This window comes from Paramisgurnus dabryanus, chromosome 2 (assembly GCF_030506205.2).
Source record: "Paramisgurnus dabryanus chromosome 2, PD_genome_1.1, whole genome shotgun sequence".
In the NCBI taxonomy this organism is placed as follows: Eukaryota; Metazoa; Chordata; class Actinopteri; order Cypriniformes; family Cobitidae; genus Paramisgurnus; species Paramisgurnus dabryanus.
This window is the reverse complement of record NC_133338.1, coordinates 51,943,525-51,965,398: the sequence shown is the minus strand read 5'-3', so window position 1 is coordinate 51,965,398 and position 21,874 is coordinate 51,943,525. Positions and strand designations below refer to the sequence as shown.

The 21,874-nt window shown below is 37.5% G+C and overlaps 1 protein-coding gene across 7 annotated transcripts in view; it reads right to left on the bottom strand.

The window, feature by feature from the left end:
• Positions 1 to 21,874, bottom strand: part of myo9aa (myosin IXAa) — a 158,747-nt gene that overhangs the window by 116,189 nt on the left and 20,684 nt on the right. For all 7 annotated transcript variants that reach the window (XM_073813090.1, XM_065261616.1, XM_073813095.1 and 4 more), the window contains exon 2: positions 7,221 to 8,138. In XM_073813090.1, the coding sequence (XP_073669191.1) occupies positions 7,221 to 8,063 (843 nt within the window). In that variant the 5' untranslated portion in view covers positions 8,064 to 8,138. The remainder of the gene's footprint in view (positions 1 to 7,220; positions 8,139 to 21,874) is intronic.

The following is a 21,874-nucleotide window of genomic DNA, read 5'->3' as shown; positions in this document are numbered from 1 at the left end:
GTAAAGACAAAATTGCTTTGTTTAATGAGAAGACAAGAAATTTGTAAGATGATAGATCATATTCACCTTTTAATATTTAGACATTTCTTGACACCACAGCAACAATAGCAATTTTGCCTTTATTGCCCCAATACTTATGGCGGGCACTGTATATACACACATGCATAAATAAACAAAACATGCATATATGCATATATATATATATATGCATACTTATGCATTTGTGGTTTACAGGGACCCTTTACAGCCTCACTGATATTTATTATAAGCTAATCAAAGTTTCAGTGCCCTAACCTCACACATGAACCTAAACCTGAAGGTCGAAATGTTGCGCTACTAATACATTCGTTACTAACCGAAGGTCTAAATTTTGCGCTACTTATACATTCGTTACTACCCCGAAGGGCGAAATGTTGCGCTACTAATAAATCTGTTACTACCTGAAGGTCGAAAATGTTGCGCTACTAATACATTTGTTACTACCCGAAGGTCGAAACGTTGCGCTACTAATCAATTCGTTACTACCCGAAGGTCGAAATGTTGCGCTACTAATCAATTCGTTACTAACCGAAGGTCGAAATGTTGCGCTACTAATACATTCGTTACTACCCGAAGGTCGAAATGTTGCGCTTCTAATACATTCGTTACTACCCCGAAGGGCGAAATATTGCGCTACTAATAAATCTGTTACTACCTGAAGGTCGAAAATGTTGCGCTACTAATACATTTGTTACTACCCGAAGGTCGAAACGTTGCGCTACTAATCAATTCGTTACTACCCGAAGGTCGAAATGTTGCGCTACTAATCAATTCGTTACTACCCGAAGGTCGAAATGTTGCGCTACTAATCAATTCGTTACTAACCGAAGGTCTAAACGTTGCGCTACTAATCAATTCGTTACTACCCGAAGGTCGAAACGTTGCGCTACTAATCAATTTGTTACTACCCGAAGGTCGAAATGTTGCGCTACTTATACATTTGTTACTACCTGAAGGTCGAAATGTTGCACTACTAATACATTCCTTACTACCCGAAGGTCGAAATGTTGAGCTACTAATACATTCGTTACTACCCGAAGGTCGAAATGTTGCGCTACTAATACATTCGTTACTACCCGAAGGTCGAAATGTTGAGCTACTAATACATTCGTTACTACCCGAAGGTCGAAATGTTGCGCTACTAATACATTCGTTACTACCCGAAGGTCGAAATGTTGCGCTACTTATACATTCGTTACTACCCGAAGGTCGAAATGTTGCGCTACTAATACATTTGTTACTACCCCGAAGGTCGAAATGTTGCGCTACTAATACATTCGTTACTACCCGAAGGTCGAAATGTTGCGCAACTAATACATTCGTTACTACCCGAAGGTCGAAATGTTGCGCAACTAATACATTCGTTGCTAACCGAAGGTCGAAACGTTGCGCAACTAATACATTTGTTGCTACCCGAAGGTCGAAACGTTGCGCTACTAATACATTCGTTGCTACCCGAAGGTCGAAATGTTGTGCAACTAATACATTCGTTACTACCCGAAGGTCGAAATGTTGCGCAACTAATACATTCGTTGCTAACCGAAGGTCGAAACGTTGCGCAACTAATACATTTGTTGCTACCCGAAGGTCGAAACGTTGCGCTACTAATACATTCGTTGCTAACCGAAGGTCGAAACGTTGCGCAACTAATACATTTGTTGCTACCCGAAGGTCGAAACGTTGCGCTACTAATACATTCGTTGCTACCCGAAGGTCGAAACGTTGCGCTACTAATACATTCGTTACTACCCGAAGGTCGAAATGTTGCGCAACTAATACATTCGTTACTACCCGAAGGTCGAAATGTTGCGCAACTAATACATTCGTTGCTAACCGAAGGTCGAAACGTTGCGCAACTAATACATTTGTTGCTACCCGAAGGTCGAAACGTTGCGCTACTAATACATTCGTTGCTACCCGAAGGTCGAAATGTTGCGCAACTAATACATTCGTTACTACCCGAAGGTCGAAATGTTGCGCAACTAATACATTCGTTACTACCCGAAGGTCGAAATGTTGCGCAACTAATACATTCGTTGCTAACCGAAGGTCAAAATGTTGCGCAACTAATACATTTGTTGCTACCCGAAGGTCGAAATGTTGCGCTACTAATACATTCGTTACTACCCGAAGGTCGAAATGTTGCGCAACTAATACATTCATTACTACCCGAAGGTTGAAATGTTGCGCAACTAATACATTCGTTGCTAACCGAAGGTCAAAATGTTGCGCAACTAATACATTTGTTGCTACCCGAAGGTCGAAATGTTGCGCTACTAATACAGTCGTTACTACCCGAAGGTCGAAATGTTGCGCAACTAATACATTCATTACTACCCGAAGGTTGAAATGTTGCGCAACTAATACATTTGTTGCTAACCGAAGGTCGAAATGTTGCGCAACTAATACATTTGTTGCTACCCGAAGGTCGAAATGTTGCGCTACTAATACATTTGTTACTATTATTTTGTTGTCCTGCACCTGAGCACAATTAGGATGTTTGGGATGTGCATAAAAAAGCCGACTTAATCATATTTCCTACCAAAAATAAACCCCTACAAAAGAATAAACATGGTACTACCATGCATACTTACATGGTCTTACCTAATGGCCTCATTAGTAACAATGAAATATTGCAAAGATACAAACAGCACACAAATCCAACAGCACTTTCACTATCACAGCAGGTCTGCTGGATGAATAATCCTCTGTACATATTAGCCAACTCATAACAGTAACTCCCAACTATCAAAGCTACTGGTCTGGCTGACCGCCAAATCCAGCGATGAGCCTTTGAAACAGATATTCACACTTGAGGAGAATAGTTAAGCTTTAGAGAGGATTATAACACTATACAATATACTCTTAAAGAAGAGCAAACACAGATCAAGACATCTGTACACCATTTATTTCACCCATAAACTTCATTGTGAACCTTCTATATGATGCTTTAACATAAGGCTATGTCGTGTTATACTGCGATCAGTTTAACATGAAATGTCAAACAGCATTCAACAACCTTTTCATTTCAAATACATTTTCTGACAGACCGGGCAGATGCATCACCTCAATGTGAATAGAGAGGATGTGATGTGTGTAAGTTCAGCCACTCCACACGCAACAACATTAATCAGTAATGAGCAGATACACAAGTTAAAGCAAGTCCTCTCCACTTAAGAGCCATTCAACTCTGTCAGATGGCTGGACATTAACCCATATGGTTAAACATAAGCCTTTTGCTTGGCATTTGGACAGAAAGTTAGATTTTCTATAGATACAAAATGTAAATACCTCAAATAAATAATTTAGAAAACTTTCACCAAGAGTATATATACTAAATGTATACTGATTAGGGATGTCAATTTATGCAATTTCCCATATTCGATAACCATTAAAATTAACGATCAATCAACCAAATAATCGTTAACTGTAAAAGTGCAAAATGCCAGCTTCCACTCTTGAAACAAAATAAAAATTTTGTCTAAATAAAATGCTAGTGGAATTGTAAAATAAGTCAGTGTAGTTGGTGTTTTGATGAAATCATACATTTTAAACTAATCTCATAATGAAATATAATGACTAATAGACGCAGTGTATAACTCCGCCTCACATGGGAACTCTGCGCAGTCGTATGAAAGTCCATATGCGTCTGTGAAATATCAAAATTAACATTTTACAGTTTCTTGTCAGAATTTAAGATAACATTTTAATCTGTTCCTTAAAAACGACTTCTGGTCTCCTTCCCTGTGTATAGCAGCATTGCTATGCTAATGTTGCAGGCTTCCCTGAAGAGGGTCTTTGCTTTTAGTATCCTAACTGTATTTGCATTTTCTGACGCAGTGTAAAACATGAAAAACATGAACAGCATTCAACAATCGGACCCTATCAGATCCACTGCGGATGCCATTTCGTTGTGTTGGCAGTAGTGTTGGGCGATATGCCCTATTTTCAGATCGTCCTATCGTCAGCCTGTGAGATCGGCGATACACGATATTATCGGGGGGCGGGGCAGACGTTTACTCATTTTTTTATCTAATTTTTTACTCATAACAAGTCACTTGATGGGTGGACAAAAAAAACAAGAGCAACAGCGTCATGACCGCAACCTTCTTAAACCTGATGCCATTAATGCGAGCGCGTCATTAAAACCCTATCATGATTACTTAACTGTAAAAACATGCATCTGCGCGCGCACACACACAAACACACACACACACACACACACACACACACACACACGTGCGCGCACATACAAACAATTCAATGCATTGGTTTAGTGTTGTTGCAGAAGACTACACGTGTGAAGCAGTGGTGCTCTCATGAGGTGCCTTTTTAAACGCATCGGTCCAGCGGAACGCGATCATATCTTAAACACAATCATATATTAAACACGAGGGACGTGTTGCTACAACTCCTTGAAATGCATATCATAAACAGGATTAATACCTAGTGATCTGACTTCAGACAGAGCGCAGCTTTCAGCACGTACGCGAGAGTGAGAGAGAGGCGCTAATATGCAGCGGGTCATATTTTAAACAAAAAGTAAAGTTTGCCTCAGCTCGCATGAAACGCATTAAACTGAACAAATACATAAGGATTACTACTTTAGTTTATGTTTAGACTTCGGACAGACGCGAGAGCGCGTGCACGTGTAACAGAGGGAAGCGCAGCTGCTAATGACGGGGCGCGTTGGATTTAGTGGAAGAAGGAGACCAAGACGCGCGCATTAAGTGCAGGTACGTGCAAGAAGGAATTCTCTCTTTACAAGCTCTCCACGTAAAGTGAAGCCCACAAACCCTCATGTGAGGAAAAGCATGAATTGTGGGTGTTAATATAAAACTATGATGATAATAATAATAATAATAATAATAATAATAACCATTCGCCAACTATCGTCATGACTATCGCCATGAAAGCCTGCCATTGCCGATATGTCTGAAGATCGTCGATACACGATACTATCGTCTATCGGCACAACCCTAGTTGGCAGCCATCCTCGTCTCGCATGATGTTAAAAAGCCCAGGTGTGTGTTTGGCATCAAGCATCGTTGTGATCATGGCTAGTTTAACTTGTGCATGCTCGCTTAATTTTTTTCTCCGGCTGTATGCGTTTTGTGCAGGCGCCACACACACGTGCATGATCTTGCTCTTTTCAACAATCGTTAAGTTTTATCGATTTTATTCTTATCAACAATTAATCGAAGATCGATTAATTGATAACATCACTAATACTGATGTGGACATCGATACTCATACTGAGAAAGCAATATGAGACAAACTACTAAATAAACATTAAGATTAAACATTAAGATTTATACAATTTAAAGGGATAGTTCACAGAAAATGTTAAATTCTGTCCTCATTTACTATTATGAAGAATGTTTATTATCAAGCAGATCTGGGGCACCATTGAAGTGGAGATGAATGGTGCCCCAGATCTGCTTGGTTATAAACATTCTTTAAAATAGTAAATGATAACAGATTTTTTTCTGTGAACTATCCCTTTTCATTACTTATAAAATATAAAATATTTACAAGATGCATATACTGTGGATCTGACACCTCATGGTACTGTTTAAATAAGACTTTACTGTACACCAGAATCACGTGTGTAATAAAAAGTGCATAATCATTAGTCATTTTACTGTCTGTCAGACTTTGGCTTTACATCAGAGTGCTTTTTTCATTATAAAGAATACATTTGAGGAACAGAAACATTTATAGGCCAATGCCGATAATAAAAAATGCCAAATATTGGCCAAAATTTTGTCCAATGCAATACATCAGTCTATACTTAAATCTCACTAGAGAAGCTACATTTGACACAACTAGCAGACACATGCACACCAGTTAGTGCACTTCATCTCTCTATGAATACCGTTCTTATATTAGTAAATATTAAATGCTAAATGCACCTACTATCAAACAACATGGAAGTTGTGATATTTTTATATTTATTGAACACTAGTGTCTTTTATCATGTTGCTGTTAATATAAAACCAGCGTTTCATAAAAGCATAAATAAAACTGTGATGCATGCATGCCATACCTGTCTTGTGACTCTAACCACAGTATCCGCAATAAAGTGATCACAATCATGCGCAAATGTTGCAACAAAGTGGAATTACTGGCATCGCTGGAAAGTACAAAACTAGCTTTAAACTCACAACTCCTTCTTTGATAAATTCTGTAACAGTGTCACTGTCAACAGTGTATCACATGACCAGCTGATTTACCTAAAACAGTGGTCTCCAACACGGTCAATCAGTTAACTTAACTCAAACCATTTAAGTAAACAGGTTGCATTAGAACATTTAAGTTTTAAAACACATAAATTTAAGTACTGTGAACTTGAGTCATGTGCAATAATGCACTTATATTTAAGTTGTGTGAACTTAAATATAAGTGCATAACTACATATGACTCAATTTGTTTAAGTTCACAGTACTCAAATGTATGTGTTTTAAAACTAATGCAACCGGTTTACTTAAATGGTTTGAGTTGAGTTCACTTTTAGGTTTTAAAGTGCAGTTCAGAATTAGAAATGAAAACTGACGCTCTTTTGCGTAGAAGCCACAGCGTTGATCCGACGCAGAACTATAAATGGACCACAGTCAGAGAAGACGCCACATTTATTAGATGCCAATAAAAACAAGGAACAGCTTCAGTCTTTAGATAGTTTTGACTTGAAAAGATGTCTTATCCAAGAACCAACACCAAAGTACACACCACTAAAACCCATAACAATGGCTAGATGTTTATCTAGGTTAGTAATATAACTCCTTTAAATATTGGAACCCTTAACATTCGCATCCCTTAAATGCATTTATTTTAATGGCCAAAATAAACTGCTAACTTCCCCAACCCCACTTGAACAACACAGATGAAAGGACAACCCTCAAATAAAGCCAAACAGTGCTTTTGTAGTATCTAAACTACGGATATAAACTTTGATGGCAAAGCTAAAACACCTGGAACAAATAATTCACAAATTCAAACACAGCATATTTGTAAAGCACAGTCCCAACTTTTATCAGATACCATTTATATTCCAACATATTGGAACACAAAGGTCATTGGTTCGATTCCCAAGAAACACACACTGACACAGATTTTTATACCCTTAATGCACCGCGAGTCGCTCTGCCAAATGCAAAAACGTAACTGCAATCAGGTCTTACCTCCAGCACCGGTCCAGCACCCAGAATGATCTGCTCCACTCCGCTAGCAAACCCTTTTTGACTGAGTGCCGTGAGATGATGGATAAGAAAGTTGGTGCTCTGGGTCTTGCCAGAGCCGCTTTCTCCTGAAATAACAATGCATTGATTCCGCTTACGCTGCAACATAGCGTGGTAAGCCACGTCGGCCACCGCATAGATGTGTGGCTCCAGTTTTCCCAGCTGATGATTATCGTACATCTTTACAAATTTGGGGTTATAGATGGGCAAGAACTTAAAGGGATTGATGACTATGAGGATGCTGCCCACATAGGTATAGATCTTCTCCTGCTTAAAACGAATACGCAGGTTATCCAGCAGGGTCTTCTCGTTGAGATCCGGCAGGTTGCACAGATCGTCGTAGTCCTTCGGCAAGGGCTGAGGCAAAAAGCCTCGGTCCATCATGTGACGCCGTTCCTCCGTGACCCGCAGCCACAACTGCAGGCTGCCGTAGTGGATGGAGCCATCGAGGTTCTTTTCCCGCAGCAAAAAGCGGTAGTCCTCGCTGCTGAACCGGTTCTCCAGGGCCATCCGAGGCCACAGCATCATGCGCTGGACGGGACAGTCTGTGGGGTTGAGGATCCATTCTTCCCCACCGAACTCCTTCACCTCCGCCAGGACGTAGCATTTCGTCCGATCCAGCCGCAGCCGGTCGATGACCTGCTCGATGACCTCAGCGGCCGATGTGTTCTTACGGGCGGTGATGGGGCAGTAGATGGTGCCCTCTGCGATGACCCCCGGGTAGATGCGCAAGGTGAACTCGGAGTCCTCGAAGCGTCGTCTCCCGCCAACATCATGAACATTCATATTGATGCAGAAGTTTCCATTAGCACTCACTGCACATCCTTCAAAAGGGCCGCTTGCTGCTTCAAGACATCATAACTGCCAGAGAAATAAAGAGGAAAGAATGAGAGAAACAGGATGAATATTAGTGGTCGACCGATAACCGATATGTGTTTTTCTAATGGCTGGTGCAAAAACTGATATTTAGAGAGCGAGATGGCCAATAATAAAAAAATAATACATTGTATATCCTTTAAACAACATGTTATGAAAGTAAATGAACAGTTATTCGCTGTTTACATAAAAACATCTGTAAAAGACCTAGAGAATATATTGCAGTGGCCGATATTTGTATTTTAATTATCTGCATCAGCCGATAAATCTTTTGAATCGGTCAATAAATCGTTCTGTTCCTAATGACAAGTTTGTGGTTCCTAATGAAAAGACACTAAAATTAAAGTAAAATGACCATTCATGATTCACTTTTTATCATTATATTACGTTGTGTCATACAGAATAACACTCAAGTCTCATTCAAACAGTAGAGCGAGGTTTCAGATCCGCAATACATTTATCTTGTAAATTCTTAAAAAGGGTATATTTATAAATACTATGCATATCAAATGTTAAATATTTAGTTTTCACCAATTTTCTGATTGTGTCTTATTTACAGTTTTATTACTTACTATCTGCCTTATATCGGCAAATTGGCCACACTGCTTTCTCAATATCGGCAATGTGACACATGTTAGCACAAATCTACAGAGTAAAGCCATTAGCTGCAGCAGGGTGGCCAATAATTAAAATAAAACATAAATATTTTGTAATTATTTTCTAAATCTAAATAAAATTGTATTTATGTAGCGCTTTTAATAATTGATCATTGTACCAAAGCAGCTTCACATGAAATAAAAACAAAGAAAACGACTACTAGGGATGCTAAACAATTAATTGCGATTAATCGTTAGCAGAATAAAAGTTTTTGTTCACATCACATATGTGTGTAAACTGTGTATAATAAATATGTATATATATATATATAAATATGAACACATTCATGTATAATTTTAAGAAAAAAAAATGATATATTAAGTATTTATATTTATATATAATATAAATTATACATAAATATACAAATGTATTATACACATGTAAACATTTCTAAAACATATACATGCATGTGTGTACATTTATTTATACAAAGTTATTATACACAGTTCACACACATATATGATGTAAACAAAAACATTTATTCTGCTAACGATTAATCGCGACTACAAAGTATGGCAGTTTTTAAATATATAGTCTAGGATGGAGTATTTGGCGCTACATAGTCATTTCTTATTAAGTAAATGTAATAAATAGTAAAGTATTCCTTTTAACAACATATTACAAAAATAAAGGATTGGCTCTACATGTTTTCAACTGTACAATATAGTTGTGATGTTGAAAGTTTTGATACCCAATTTCACTTGAAGCAAAAAAGAAATGTTAGAGAAACAATTGGGCAATTCCATGTAAGTTTACATTTTAAAATGTAGTCATTTAGCAGACACTTTTATCCAAAGCGACCCTCAAATGAAGTAAACAATAGAAGCAATTAGAACAACACAAGAACAGCAATACATAAGTGCAATAAAACTAGACTCATTAAGTACAACACATAGCCAAGTTGTTGTTTTTTTAGAACAGAAAAAAAAGATAGAAAAATATAAAAGGATATTGGAAGTCTGTATAAGTCAGGTGCTGTTTTTTACCATACTAATTTCTTAGATGTCAGTATTAGGAGTTTTAAATACCCATGCAAAGTCTCTGTGAAAGTTTTTAAAGCATTTATTTCCATAGTTAAGGAAGTGCACATTTCAGAATTGTCACATCCATAATGTTTATTTTTTCATAAATGTGCATACTACAACTTAAAGCTCCCATAACACAAACTGTTTCTGCGTATCTGTTGTTAATCTGGAGTACCTATAGAGTAGTATTGCATCCTCCATATCTCCGCAGAGTCTTTAGTTTTATCAGATTTATAAAAGACAGACCAGCTTTACCGATTCTTTCCGATAACGTACAAAAAAATTCTGAAGGAGGAGTTACGAGCTGCGGGAGGAGCGAGTCACGAGTCATACAAAACTTTATACAACACTGTTTAACTTATGATGCACTACATGTTTGTGTTGTTTATATAATATGCACTTACGCGCCTATTTCCAACTCATGCAACTCATGACCGGGTTGAGACGTTTCAATGAAATCCAGGGGTAAACAAACACACACGCAAAAATCCACCGCTACCCCGGATAATAAGCTATATCCATTGTTTTCATAAGGCTGGCTTACTTCTCCTTACATCCAAAAACACACTTCTTCTTCTGTGCCATTGTTGAGTCTTGATATTAAACAAAGCTGTCTCATGCAGTGATACTAACTTCTATCATCATTCTAGCATCCTCGATTTTCCCTCACTCACTGATTGAAGTGTGGGCGTTGTTTTCCGGGGAAAGTGCCAATAAAAATAAATGATACGTATGGCTTACCCCAAATACATCAGCTGGACCCGTAATTAAAAAAAACTTTCCAATACTTGTACGAACCCTGATGAAGTGCATTCGGCACAGAAATACTCGTAACACGTCCAACTGCTTTTTTGACACTTTGCCTATGTTTAGCATGAGGAAACCTTAAACGTGTTAAACACGTTATTCAAAATATTATTCAAAAACCTTGTTTTCAAAGCCATCTATTTTTTTCTGGCTGAAATAAGAGAGTCGTCACTAGGAGATTTCACACTATACCAGGTGTTCTAAAACTTCTTGTAAACCTTCATCTTTTTGTCCTCCAGTTCTTTTCAGTGTACTATATGGCTTTGTTAGCTGAGATGTCCGTGGTGCTGAACTCAAGCTCATCAGGCGTTAGTAGATCACCCGCAACTCATCAGCTCTGCTTATTTGCGACCCTGAACTAATTTGCGCTGCCCTAAGTAGATTGCGTTGGTCATTATGGAAATCAGCTGTTGCGCCTGTAGTATTTAATTTGCACCCGTTTAGTAAATAACCCACAGATATTACCACTCCCATCTATGCTTATTTTGGAATTGCGCTCTTGTGCTACTTTGCCCCGTTTAGTAAATCTGGCCCTAAATGTTTTTTCTGACTTTACTGATGTTTGACTCCATCATCAATGGTTTAAGAAAATATAAACAGATGGTTCAATGCATTGGAAAAACACATTCTCTAAGAAACTATGTTTCAAGTTTTGACTGCAAATGTCACATCCATAACGCTGGAATTACTCAATTACAGATTAAAATGCAATAAAAAAAAACAAGACAAATAATGTCAGCCATCCAAATGGTTATCAGCCACAAGATAAAAACCAGGTTCAGCAGCTACGTTTACTGTAACACAGTCTCACCCCATTTCGTCAATATTTGACGACACTTGACCATTCGTCAATATGTGACGCGGAGGGTATACCTTTCGCGTCATTTTTTGACGAACTGGGGACTTCAATACTATTACGTCCGTTGCATTCTCTTCTCCTATTTTCTTACCAATTTCGCGTCGGTTTAGGGTTAGATTACGCAAAATTAAACCGTGTACGCGAAATTAAACAGTGTACGCGAAATTAAACAGTTGTCACCTGGCGTTGGGGTTAGAAACAGTTGTCACCTGGCGTTGGGGTTAGAGTTAGGTTTGGGTAGGGATGTCATTATGTAAATCTAACCCTAAACCGACGCGAAATTGGTAAGAAAATAGGAGAAGAGAATGCAACGGACGTAATAGTATTGAAGTCCCCAGTTCGTCAAAAAATGACGCGAAAGGTATACCCTCCGCGTCACATATTGACGAATGGTCAAGTGTCGTCAAATATTGACGAAATAACAATTCAAAATGAACACAAATCAACAGAGTTAAACTATTAGCTGCGGTTCGTAAGCATTTAAAACAGATTTATGAGTTACTATCGAGAATGGACAGATTCAACACACACTGGGTCTGCTATCAACTAGGGTTGGGCGATGTCCCCATAAATTGGCAGTTGACGATGGTTACGTAAACCATCGCGATGGACGATGATATCGTTAGGCGGGGGGGTATTTTAATTTTTCGTTATTATTCGTTATTATATAATTATTATTCGTTATTTTACTTTATTACTTCCACTTAAGAAGAGTTGTGCACTTTTTATTTTAATATATATTTTACATAAATACTATTCTGTACTTAAAATCTATAATTTTGTTATTTTACTATCCCAACTGGTTGCACATAAGGGGAAAAAGTAGCTTTAATCCACTGAAGAAGAGTTGTGCACTTTTAAGCACCTTTTAATCTCTTTACATAAATATTTTTTTCTATTTAAAAGCTATAATTTCATTATTTTACTAACCCAACGACTCCTCCGCGCTTTCCAAATTTTGCACGTATATATCTGTGCATATGTGCCACCAGTACTCCGTCAGAGAGCGGGTCTTCAGCACCGCGGGGAGCAGCCAGAACTTCAATCCGCAGCTTATTAAAACTAGACAAAGTGAACAGGGCCAGACACATCTAAATTTAAACATGGTCTGTGTATGTAAATCCCGCGTTTCGGTCGGAGTGTTGTTCCCGTTTTCTTGTTCTTGACGTTCCCTGAATTCTGGGTTTATATCTTAATCTGCCGCTTCAGTGCAGTATAGCCTCAATGTAACAATGAGCACGATCTCCCGAGACACTACAAAAGGCTACTAATAAATGATTAATATGGGCTGTTTTCTTGTACAAAATTAAATATTTTAAGATAAATGTACAACATGTAAAAAGACAAGATTCTAGCAATGTCAAGATTAGGGATGGGCATTTTCCAGTAATTTACAATTTTTTTTAATATTTAATTTTTCGAATATTTAAGCTCTTTAAGAAGGAATATTCGTTTATTTAAATTATGTTAATTAAGACATGCGTGTTTTGTATTTTTCATTTTGTCATAATTTCACAGAAGGCTTATAATTAGGAAATATCCACAGCAAGCTAAACTTATATTCTGTGTGTATATATATGTATGTATTTTAAGTTGAAAACATTGTAAAAATATATATATATATTTTAAATTCTTAAAAAAATATTCTTCAGAAAAAAATGCGTTAAAACTTAATGCGGAGCAAAGTCTAGTCAAATCCTTAGTTTCAAGTCGGTCGTTAGTATTTATTCATTACTGTTTGATGTTACATACATTATATTATACCAAATATTATACACTAACCCCAAATCTAAGCGAAGTTTGAGGACTTGCGAAGTTTAAAGTTTGAGGACTTGACAAAGTAGGCCATCATCATTTAAACAGACTCAAAACACCAAGAGCCCGGAGCAAACGAAAAAACACATCTACATAACCGACTGCTCAGTCGCCATATAAATATCTTCTCAGTTTAGTTTGACGTATTTGTGAATAAAGAAAACCATATTTATCCTACCTGCTTCGGTGAAAGCCCGTTCTTCTGACTAGATACAATAATGCCGGTGCTGCGGAGAAAACTCTTCCTGATGATGGTTATCCGATAAAAACAACAGACGGATTGAACAAGATTGAAAATCTGTATTTAACATTATTTTACAAATAACGTAAGCTGGCTCGATACATTATTTTTGACTGTGCAAAGTTACTAACGTTAGCTTAATTTAACAACATTTTACAAAGACGGTGCTTTGCTTTAAACTGCCATGTGCAGTTATCCGGTTCATTTTCGAAAGAGCACCGCATATAATAAATGTTCTCCGTTTCATTTCGTTCTCCGTGTCTGTCTCTTTATTAACAAAATAAAGTAGACTTTATAACAGAAAGCTTACAAATCTCTCATGATGTGTTGATTCGGGCGGCGGAGAAGTGAGCCCTCACTGAGCCAGTGGCCAAATACGGCGCGGCGGGGACAAACCCGGAGATAAAAGGAAAAACTTAAATTCGTCTGCAATCTGCATTGCCAAACAATCAGAAATACATACAAATTAATGTTCATGTATATTTTACATTTAAGTCTGTAAAAGACAGTATAGATGAAGTGAAAAAGCATTTAATAAGTTGTTACCGTTTCGTGGCACATTAAAAACAAACAAACATTCGAATAGCATTTTTTAAATTCGAATTATTATTGCCATTCGAATATTCGAATATCCGTGCCCATCCCTAGTCAAGATCAAATGCCCGACAGGATATTTTCACAGACTAACACACGTCACGTCTCACGTCTTCTATTTAATTTATAGAGCAATTCACGCAAAGATATTAGGTTAACTATAGTCTATATAGAAGAGAGTAAGTGTATGTCAACTCGCAGCGGAGTGGGGAGGGGGCGTGGCATCACGATGGTGTCTCTCCATCGTGATGTCAGTCAACCATCACGATGGACGATGATATCGTCTATCGGCACAACCCTACTATCAACAGAGCACAAAACTCCAGTCCACTGCCAAAATCACCAGCTGCCACCTTTTCCAATAGACACACAATAATGTGATTCACAACCATCCACTTAATGATGCCTTAATAGTCTCTAAGGGCTCCTATTCATGTATAGACTAAAGAAAAACACTCCAGTTACCAGTTTAAATTACAAAAAACGTTAAATAAACGTTAATTTTGAACATAAAATATGCCAACAAATTATAAACATTCACCAACCAACAGGTTACTTTCCTTAAATAACACTTATAGACCAGAAGCTTTGAGTCTTTACACAATCTCATGTATTATTTGAGCCGAGGGCACAGGCTATCTCTGAAACAACAACTTAAACACTAATAGGTTTCAATGTCTCAATAGAGGAGGTGTATTTATTTGTGCCGGTGGGGTCAATGTGCCTTTGTCTGCTGGTGAACGTCTCTCATCAGGAGTCAATGAACCCGACCGCTGTGAGATTTGGATGTAAGCCAGCGCTCTCAGGTGCTCACGCAGGTCTCACTGAGGCCTCTGTTCACTTCTTTACAGTAATGTCATTCATATCATCCACACACAGATCTACACGAGATACTGAATGACAGTGAATGGTAGGAAGGGTTAGTCAGAAGTCATTGTTAAAGTTTCGAAAGCATGCTTTAGTTTAATAAACTAGTAAGGATCCAATCAGGCTACACAAGTACAAAGAGCCCCTTCGGCGAGCCCCCCTCCCTTGTACAAGTTGCATCCCTTTGTGCACCCCAAAAGACAAAATCTCAAACTTAAAATTATTTGAATTAAACATATTAAATTATACAATATTGTGCTGTTGATTAGTAGCCTTACTTTTTGGCAGTTTAATTGCACAGAATTTATGATGAATAAATTGGTCACTGGTTTAACTAATCTTGCGTTTTTGACTTTCTAACAAGTTTTGTTTAATGTTTGTTGTAGGTTTATGCATTAGGCAGAAGCTTTTATTTCAAAACAACTTGCATTACATAAGGTCTGGTTTCAAGGATAGGGACATAAGCCTAAACTTGGACTAAAATGCATGTTTGAGCGGTCTTAACCAAAAACAATTTGCACTGATATATGTGAAATCCAGATTGAAGACTCAAACTAATTGTTCACTATGATTTTAATCTTTGACATTAGTAAATATTAAATACATCAAGGTTATATTTTTCACAGAATGGTCTTTATATTAAATTAGATTTTTTTGTAGAAAACAGTAAATCACAAAAAAATGACTTTAGCTGGGTTTCCAAAGCCAAGGTTTACTTAACTAAGGCTTACTTCTGGCTTAATCTAAGCCCTGTCTGTGAAACCAGGCCGTAATCTATAAAAATAATTTATCAGCACACATATTCCCTAAGAAATAAAACCCACAAACTTTGCATTGCTAACCAACTGAGCGACAGAAACGCTGTAGCTTTCTCATAAATAAAATGTCATTTTGATGTACCTGAATATCCCGTTTCACTCAGACAAAAGTCAAATCTGTTATGAAAGGTAACCGTGAAAGGACTTGTACACTTATGCAAACCTTTAAAAAGGAAATCGACGCCAGATTGTTGTGGTAAAATCCTGTTTACAAAACAAAACCTGTATTTTACTTTAGCATTTCCTGCTTATAACACGGTACAAAACCACACAAGCGCACATGCAAACACATACCTCTGTGTTCTCCATAAGGCCTAACCGGATTGCGTAAGGGCCATAAGGAGAGAATTACAGGCGCACTACGCTGAGCTCCCCAAGGATTTGAGGTCTTCACAGTAGAGCAGATGGTCAGCGCACTACTTAAAGGATAGCAGATTTAAAAGACGATTCTGTGCGTGGGTCCATGTTTACAGTATCAGCTTCATCAACTAAAGGCCTCAAGACACGAGGAAGCACTTCGCAAACTTGAACTATAGTCTAAAAGAAACCACATATTTCAGGAATTCCCAGAAGTCAGAAGATTGACTTTATTTTCAACCAAACACAGGTTGGGTAACATAGCAGACGTACCAAACATGTCAATGTTAGTGAAGATCTTCTCTGATTACAGTTGTTTGGTAACATCAAGCTATTCTTGACTTTGAGGGTCCCAGCATGCGCAAAACTCTCAGAGGAATTTGCATGCCAACAAATTATCTTTATGGCGAGAGACAGTGAGGTCTTTCTGCAGCGTGTCCTTGTGAATGCATGTGAAGTGATGTAAATCTCATGGACAGTGGACAAATGTGGCTGTAGGTTATATGCCGAGACCCACAGAAAGACACAGAAGGATGCAAACTTCTCTAAATATCTATTGTTTTAATTCATTAAATTTAATTAATAAAAAAATTGGGTGTGAGATTTAATCGGCATGTATACTTACATTGCAAGTATGCTTATATACAGTATAACGTAGTGTATATAGGCCAAACTTGCTTATATAGTCTGTTTTATTTAAACTTTAGTTTAGGCATTAGTCTATTTAAGCACAATTAAGATTTCTTGCCTTATTTGACAAAAAAAATTCCCCATCGCGGTAACCCTAAAAATTAATCTGCACTTGGTACTGAAAATAACAAACTGTTTAAAATTCAAACATAAAACAATCAGACACATTGCATTCATAAGAATTTGGGAGTTTTGGGAGTCGTTAATCATCCAAAACCATACGTTCTTGCCATAGGACACTTCTGTGATTTTTATTCACAAAAAAAACTTGTAAAAAGTTGCAGATTCTACATGGGCTCATCTCATGGCAATTCACACGTACATTATTTTTATGTGGTTGCTAATTTTATTAATTAAAATAATAAAATATTAATTTGCACGACCACATTTGTATGATTTTTTACGATTTGCTTTCGCCCGTGACGTTGGGTTTAGAGAAGGTTTTTTTGTATTTTTTCTAATAATCGTTAAATTTTGCACAATTGACTTTTCAATTATAACTCGAAAAATACTTATGAATTCCTGTGAGATCAGGCTTGTCCATACACACATATTTTTGTGTTACTTTAACTTAACAAATTTAGTTATGTCAACTTATCGCAGGTCAAAATTTAAAATATTAGGTTAAACTGACTTGCAAAACCAAGTTGTTTTCACTTAATGCTGCATTTTTTTAAAAATGAGTTATGCTTTTATGTTTAAAGGAAAACACCACCGTTGTTCAATATTTTAATATGTTCTTACCTCAAATTAGACAAAACCAATTTTTTTCAATGCTTTCACTTAAAGTCGCCATGAAACTGAAGTAGGGATTGCCTTATTTTCCCCGTGGTGACGTATATCCGAATGAAACAGCTTTTGAGATGAAATAAGGCAGGGTTGGATTTGAATTAGGGCTGGGATAAACGATTATTTTTTTAACGATTAATCTTGCGATTCTTTTTTCGATGCATCGATTAATCTAACGATTCATTTTATCAGTCCGATTCGACTTCGATTCGATTCGATTATCTCCCCATTAATTAACTAATAGCAATTTATACATGTTGATTTACATATCTGAATGTAAACATTTCAAAATATGTTGATTGCTCTTGAAATTTCAAAATAAAAAAAGACTATACAAGTAAGGGATAATGTAGAGGCAGCCGGTAGTTATTGGGAAATAAGCCCCGACAGTGTGATCAGGACCTGACGCGAAACGGAGGGTCTTGTATCACACTGAAGGGGCTTATTTCCCAATAACTACCGGCTGCCTCTACATTATCCCGCTTATTACACGGCTACTTGCCACATAAGAAAAAAAACTGGACATGAATATGAATTTGAAACATTTTATTGGCATATTTGTTTTAAATAAACATTTTTATCCTTCCGCAAAACTTTGCACAGATGCAAAAAATGATCGTAATACCTTATTAACTCTTTCACCGCCAGCGTTTTTAAAAAAAGTTGCCAGCCAGCGCCAGCGTTTTTCATGATTTTCACCAAAGTTTAATGCCTTCCAGAAAATGTTCTTCTTTAAATATATAAACATACAATATACCAAATGAAAGAACAGACCCTCTGCTTTCAAACAAAAAAAACCGTTTCATCCTACCTTTAGTGGTTCTTTTGCAATCAGCTTTTGAATATGGGTAGGTTTTTGCAAAAACACCATATTTTGAGCAAAAAGCAGAGATAATTCCATTTTTATGAAGGACTTTTCATAGAGATCCCATTCAGAGCGATCTTTAAAACAGACACGGACATGCAGCCGCTTGCCATAGGGCAATACTTCCGGTTTTAAAAAGTTGCCACCTGGTGGATAATAGCGGTATTGCGGAAAGACGGAAAATCTCGTCATTGGCGGGGAAGCGTTTTCTCTTAATTGACGAGATATCTCGTCAATGGCGGGGAAAGAGTTAAGATCCTCTGCTTCATACTTGTCTGTCTCCATTTTTTTCTCTTTAACCAGTCTTTGAGAAGTTGTAATGCCCATTCTGTATTTTTTTGTGTGTTGGCTTCGTAGCTGTCATGCTCTATTTTGTCAAGTTCAGTCTCAGTAAGCTGTCTGTGTCTTGTCGTGGTTGTCGAGTGTTTGTCACAAGATGGCGCCAAACAGACAGTAATCTTTATTGATCTTTATTGGCGCGGAGCGATTTTACTCGTGCAAGTAGTCCGGCTATGCGTTGTTATTATTATGGAGCGGTTATTATTTGAAAAGAACGAACCTGCAAATGTCTCAACTGACCAATCAGAATCAAGCATTCCAGAGAGCCGTGTAATAAGTGCAAAATAATGCATTCTTAGTCAGAGGTAGCATTTAATAAAGCGTTTGCAGCTCATTCTGTGCTGTTTAGTAACAGTATAAAAATCTCAAGTTCAAATGACTTTATTTTGCATGCATTTATGAGCAAAACCTCTTCAATGTGCCTTTTGATGGTCACACAGTGTAATTTTTATAACTTGATTTGTTTCATCCACAGTTTTCGTGTTGTTCTAGTCCATATAATGACAGATATAAACACAATTAAACTTAAAAAGCACATACATTATTAAATCTCTTTCTCTTAAGTTTATTAAGATAGATGAGGACTCATTTACTGCTGTACAGAGAGTGAATGAAAACGCAGTCTTCTGGCAACAGTGTGTTTTTACATATTTCATTGCTTTTTGTTAAATTGCTCTTTTTAAAACACACTTGGCATCACATTCATGATTTTATGGTAAAATGAAACTCTTTCCCGTCAATCCACGAGCATTTAAACCATAAACAAAGCACTTTCACTTTAATTGAGCGTGAGCAGCGCAGCAGAACCCATGCAGAAACGATTGCAGCACGGTTGTTACAGAGCCGCGAGCTCGCGCTCCTCATGCGGCAGGGTGCATGCTTGTTAACATGGGCGCTGAAAAAACATGCGCCGCTTACGCACTGCTCACACTTGCTGTGAAGCCGGCGTGGACTGGAGCCACTCGCGTTGCTACTACTCAACGGCGCAGTCTTTTTGGGTCTGACGAATCGACGCGCATATTTTGCGTCGACATATTTTTTGTGTCGACACGTTGTCCCAGCCCTAATTTAAATTTGTCCATCGAGATCTGATTGGATCGTTTGAAGTTGGGTCGTGTTGCTAATCGCTGCTATCTTCTCCCGGACCCCGTCCACCTGCCATACTTATGACCGGAAGTGAAGAGAGATCGTTTTGAGGAGGGGAGGAGATTTGCATTTTTAATTAAAGATTATGAGCACACACACATTTTCTTAAAATAATGAAGCTCACGGATATCTAATTTGTTAATAATACCACAATATAAAAAAATATATATATAGTTTTTCATTTCAATTTCATTGCGACTTTAATCTTTGTAATGTGTTAGCATTTAGCCTAGCCCCATTCATTCCGAAGGATCCAAACAGGGATGAATTTTAAAAGCCAACAAACACTTCCGCAGTTTTTAAATAGGGAAAACATGGAGGAGCACTTAGTTTGCAGCATTTCAACCTACATAGTTCTCATTTTTTCTGCTTAAAAAAAATCCCCACGTTTTATTTTGAGCAACCATACTTACTCGTGTAACTACTCATGTAACAGTCTTTAAATAGGGTTTGGTGGGTCCTAAATTCATCCCTGGTAATGAATGGGGCTAGGCTAAATGCTAACACATTCATGACGTGCTTTACAAAGATTAAGTGCATGCATTGAAAAAAGATAGGCATGTATTAATACGTCTAAGTTAGGGAATGGATAAAGTAAAATATTGAAAAATGGTGTTGTTTTCCTCTAAATCTTTGAATGTGCACATAACCCTGAGGATACTTTAAATCAACGTTAATCTTTAAAAAAAAAAAAAAAAAAACGTATTCACTGGACACTTAAGAGACAGAGCTCTATTCAAACAGCACTGCCACGTCCCCATGACCCTGTGATTATAATACATAGTCGATTAGTAAAACAGAGCCTTTGTCCTGGGATCTTTTTCTGAGTTGCAGTTTCTCGGATCAACTCTCCCCGATTACGAAAGCAAGAATGTCTATAAAATATCCGCAAATATGACTTGAGCACTGGCCAATCAGCTGAGAGATCAAGGCATGTATGTGGTTGAAACAGGGATTAATGAGGCATGGAGGACCAGGCGCTCCCGCCTCAACATACAGGCTTATTTTCCACCGCTTTACAAGTGCTTAGAAGTTGCTGTAAAGAGTCCATAATGCTCTGAGAAGCAGGAAGAGGAAATCACACATTTAAACACAAAAACATCACTGGGCGCAACCTTCAAAAACACACGGAGGACAAACATACATAATCTCGCTCATAATGTTCACTGCCTCTGGGCATGGCTTTATTATTGCTGGTAATAAGCAAAGATATACTGTTGCAACACAAACATATTTCAAAGTGAAGGAAGAGGACTGTTTCAAAGGACCGCTGCCAAAACTTAAGACACAAGGGAAAAATGTCCAACATAAAGTGAGGGAAACCATGCATTACTTTGGAGAAACTCTTACGCAATATCTGAGACATATACAACCATGGGTCGACCACATGAAGAGTTTCTTAAAGAGACAGTACACCTAAATATTGTAATTGAAGACAGAAGGGAATCAATCTAGGGGTTCCCTGGGAATTGAAAATATGAAGTTGGCATTGCAACACTGTAAACCCTAAACTTGCCTAGTTGCACAATCATGACTAAACATTATTTGCACTGTCGTGTTTTAGGGCCAAAACTAAGTCAACTTAAAATCAACAAAAGCTGTAAAAACATGTTTTGAGCAAATCTTTAGTAGAAAATGCAAGAAAAAAAAATACAAGCTCTGACACCTGAATATTTATGTTTGGTCAAAGAATAAGAACTGATTTAAACGGCTAAGAATAAGTCATAATAAAGAAAGAATTTAATTAATCAATCGAGAAACAAGGCTTTATGTGAATGTATGATTTTAAGTAAAGACTACTAATGTAAACTTCTACTAAGGGATGCGTCAAATGTTTGGCAAACAACCTATT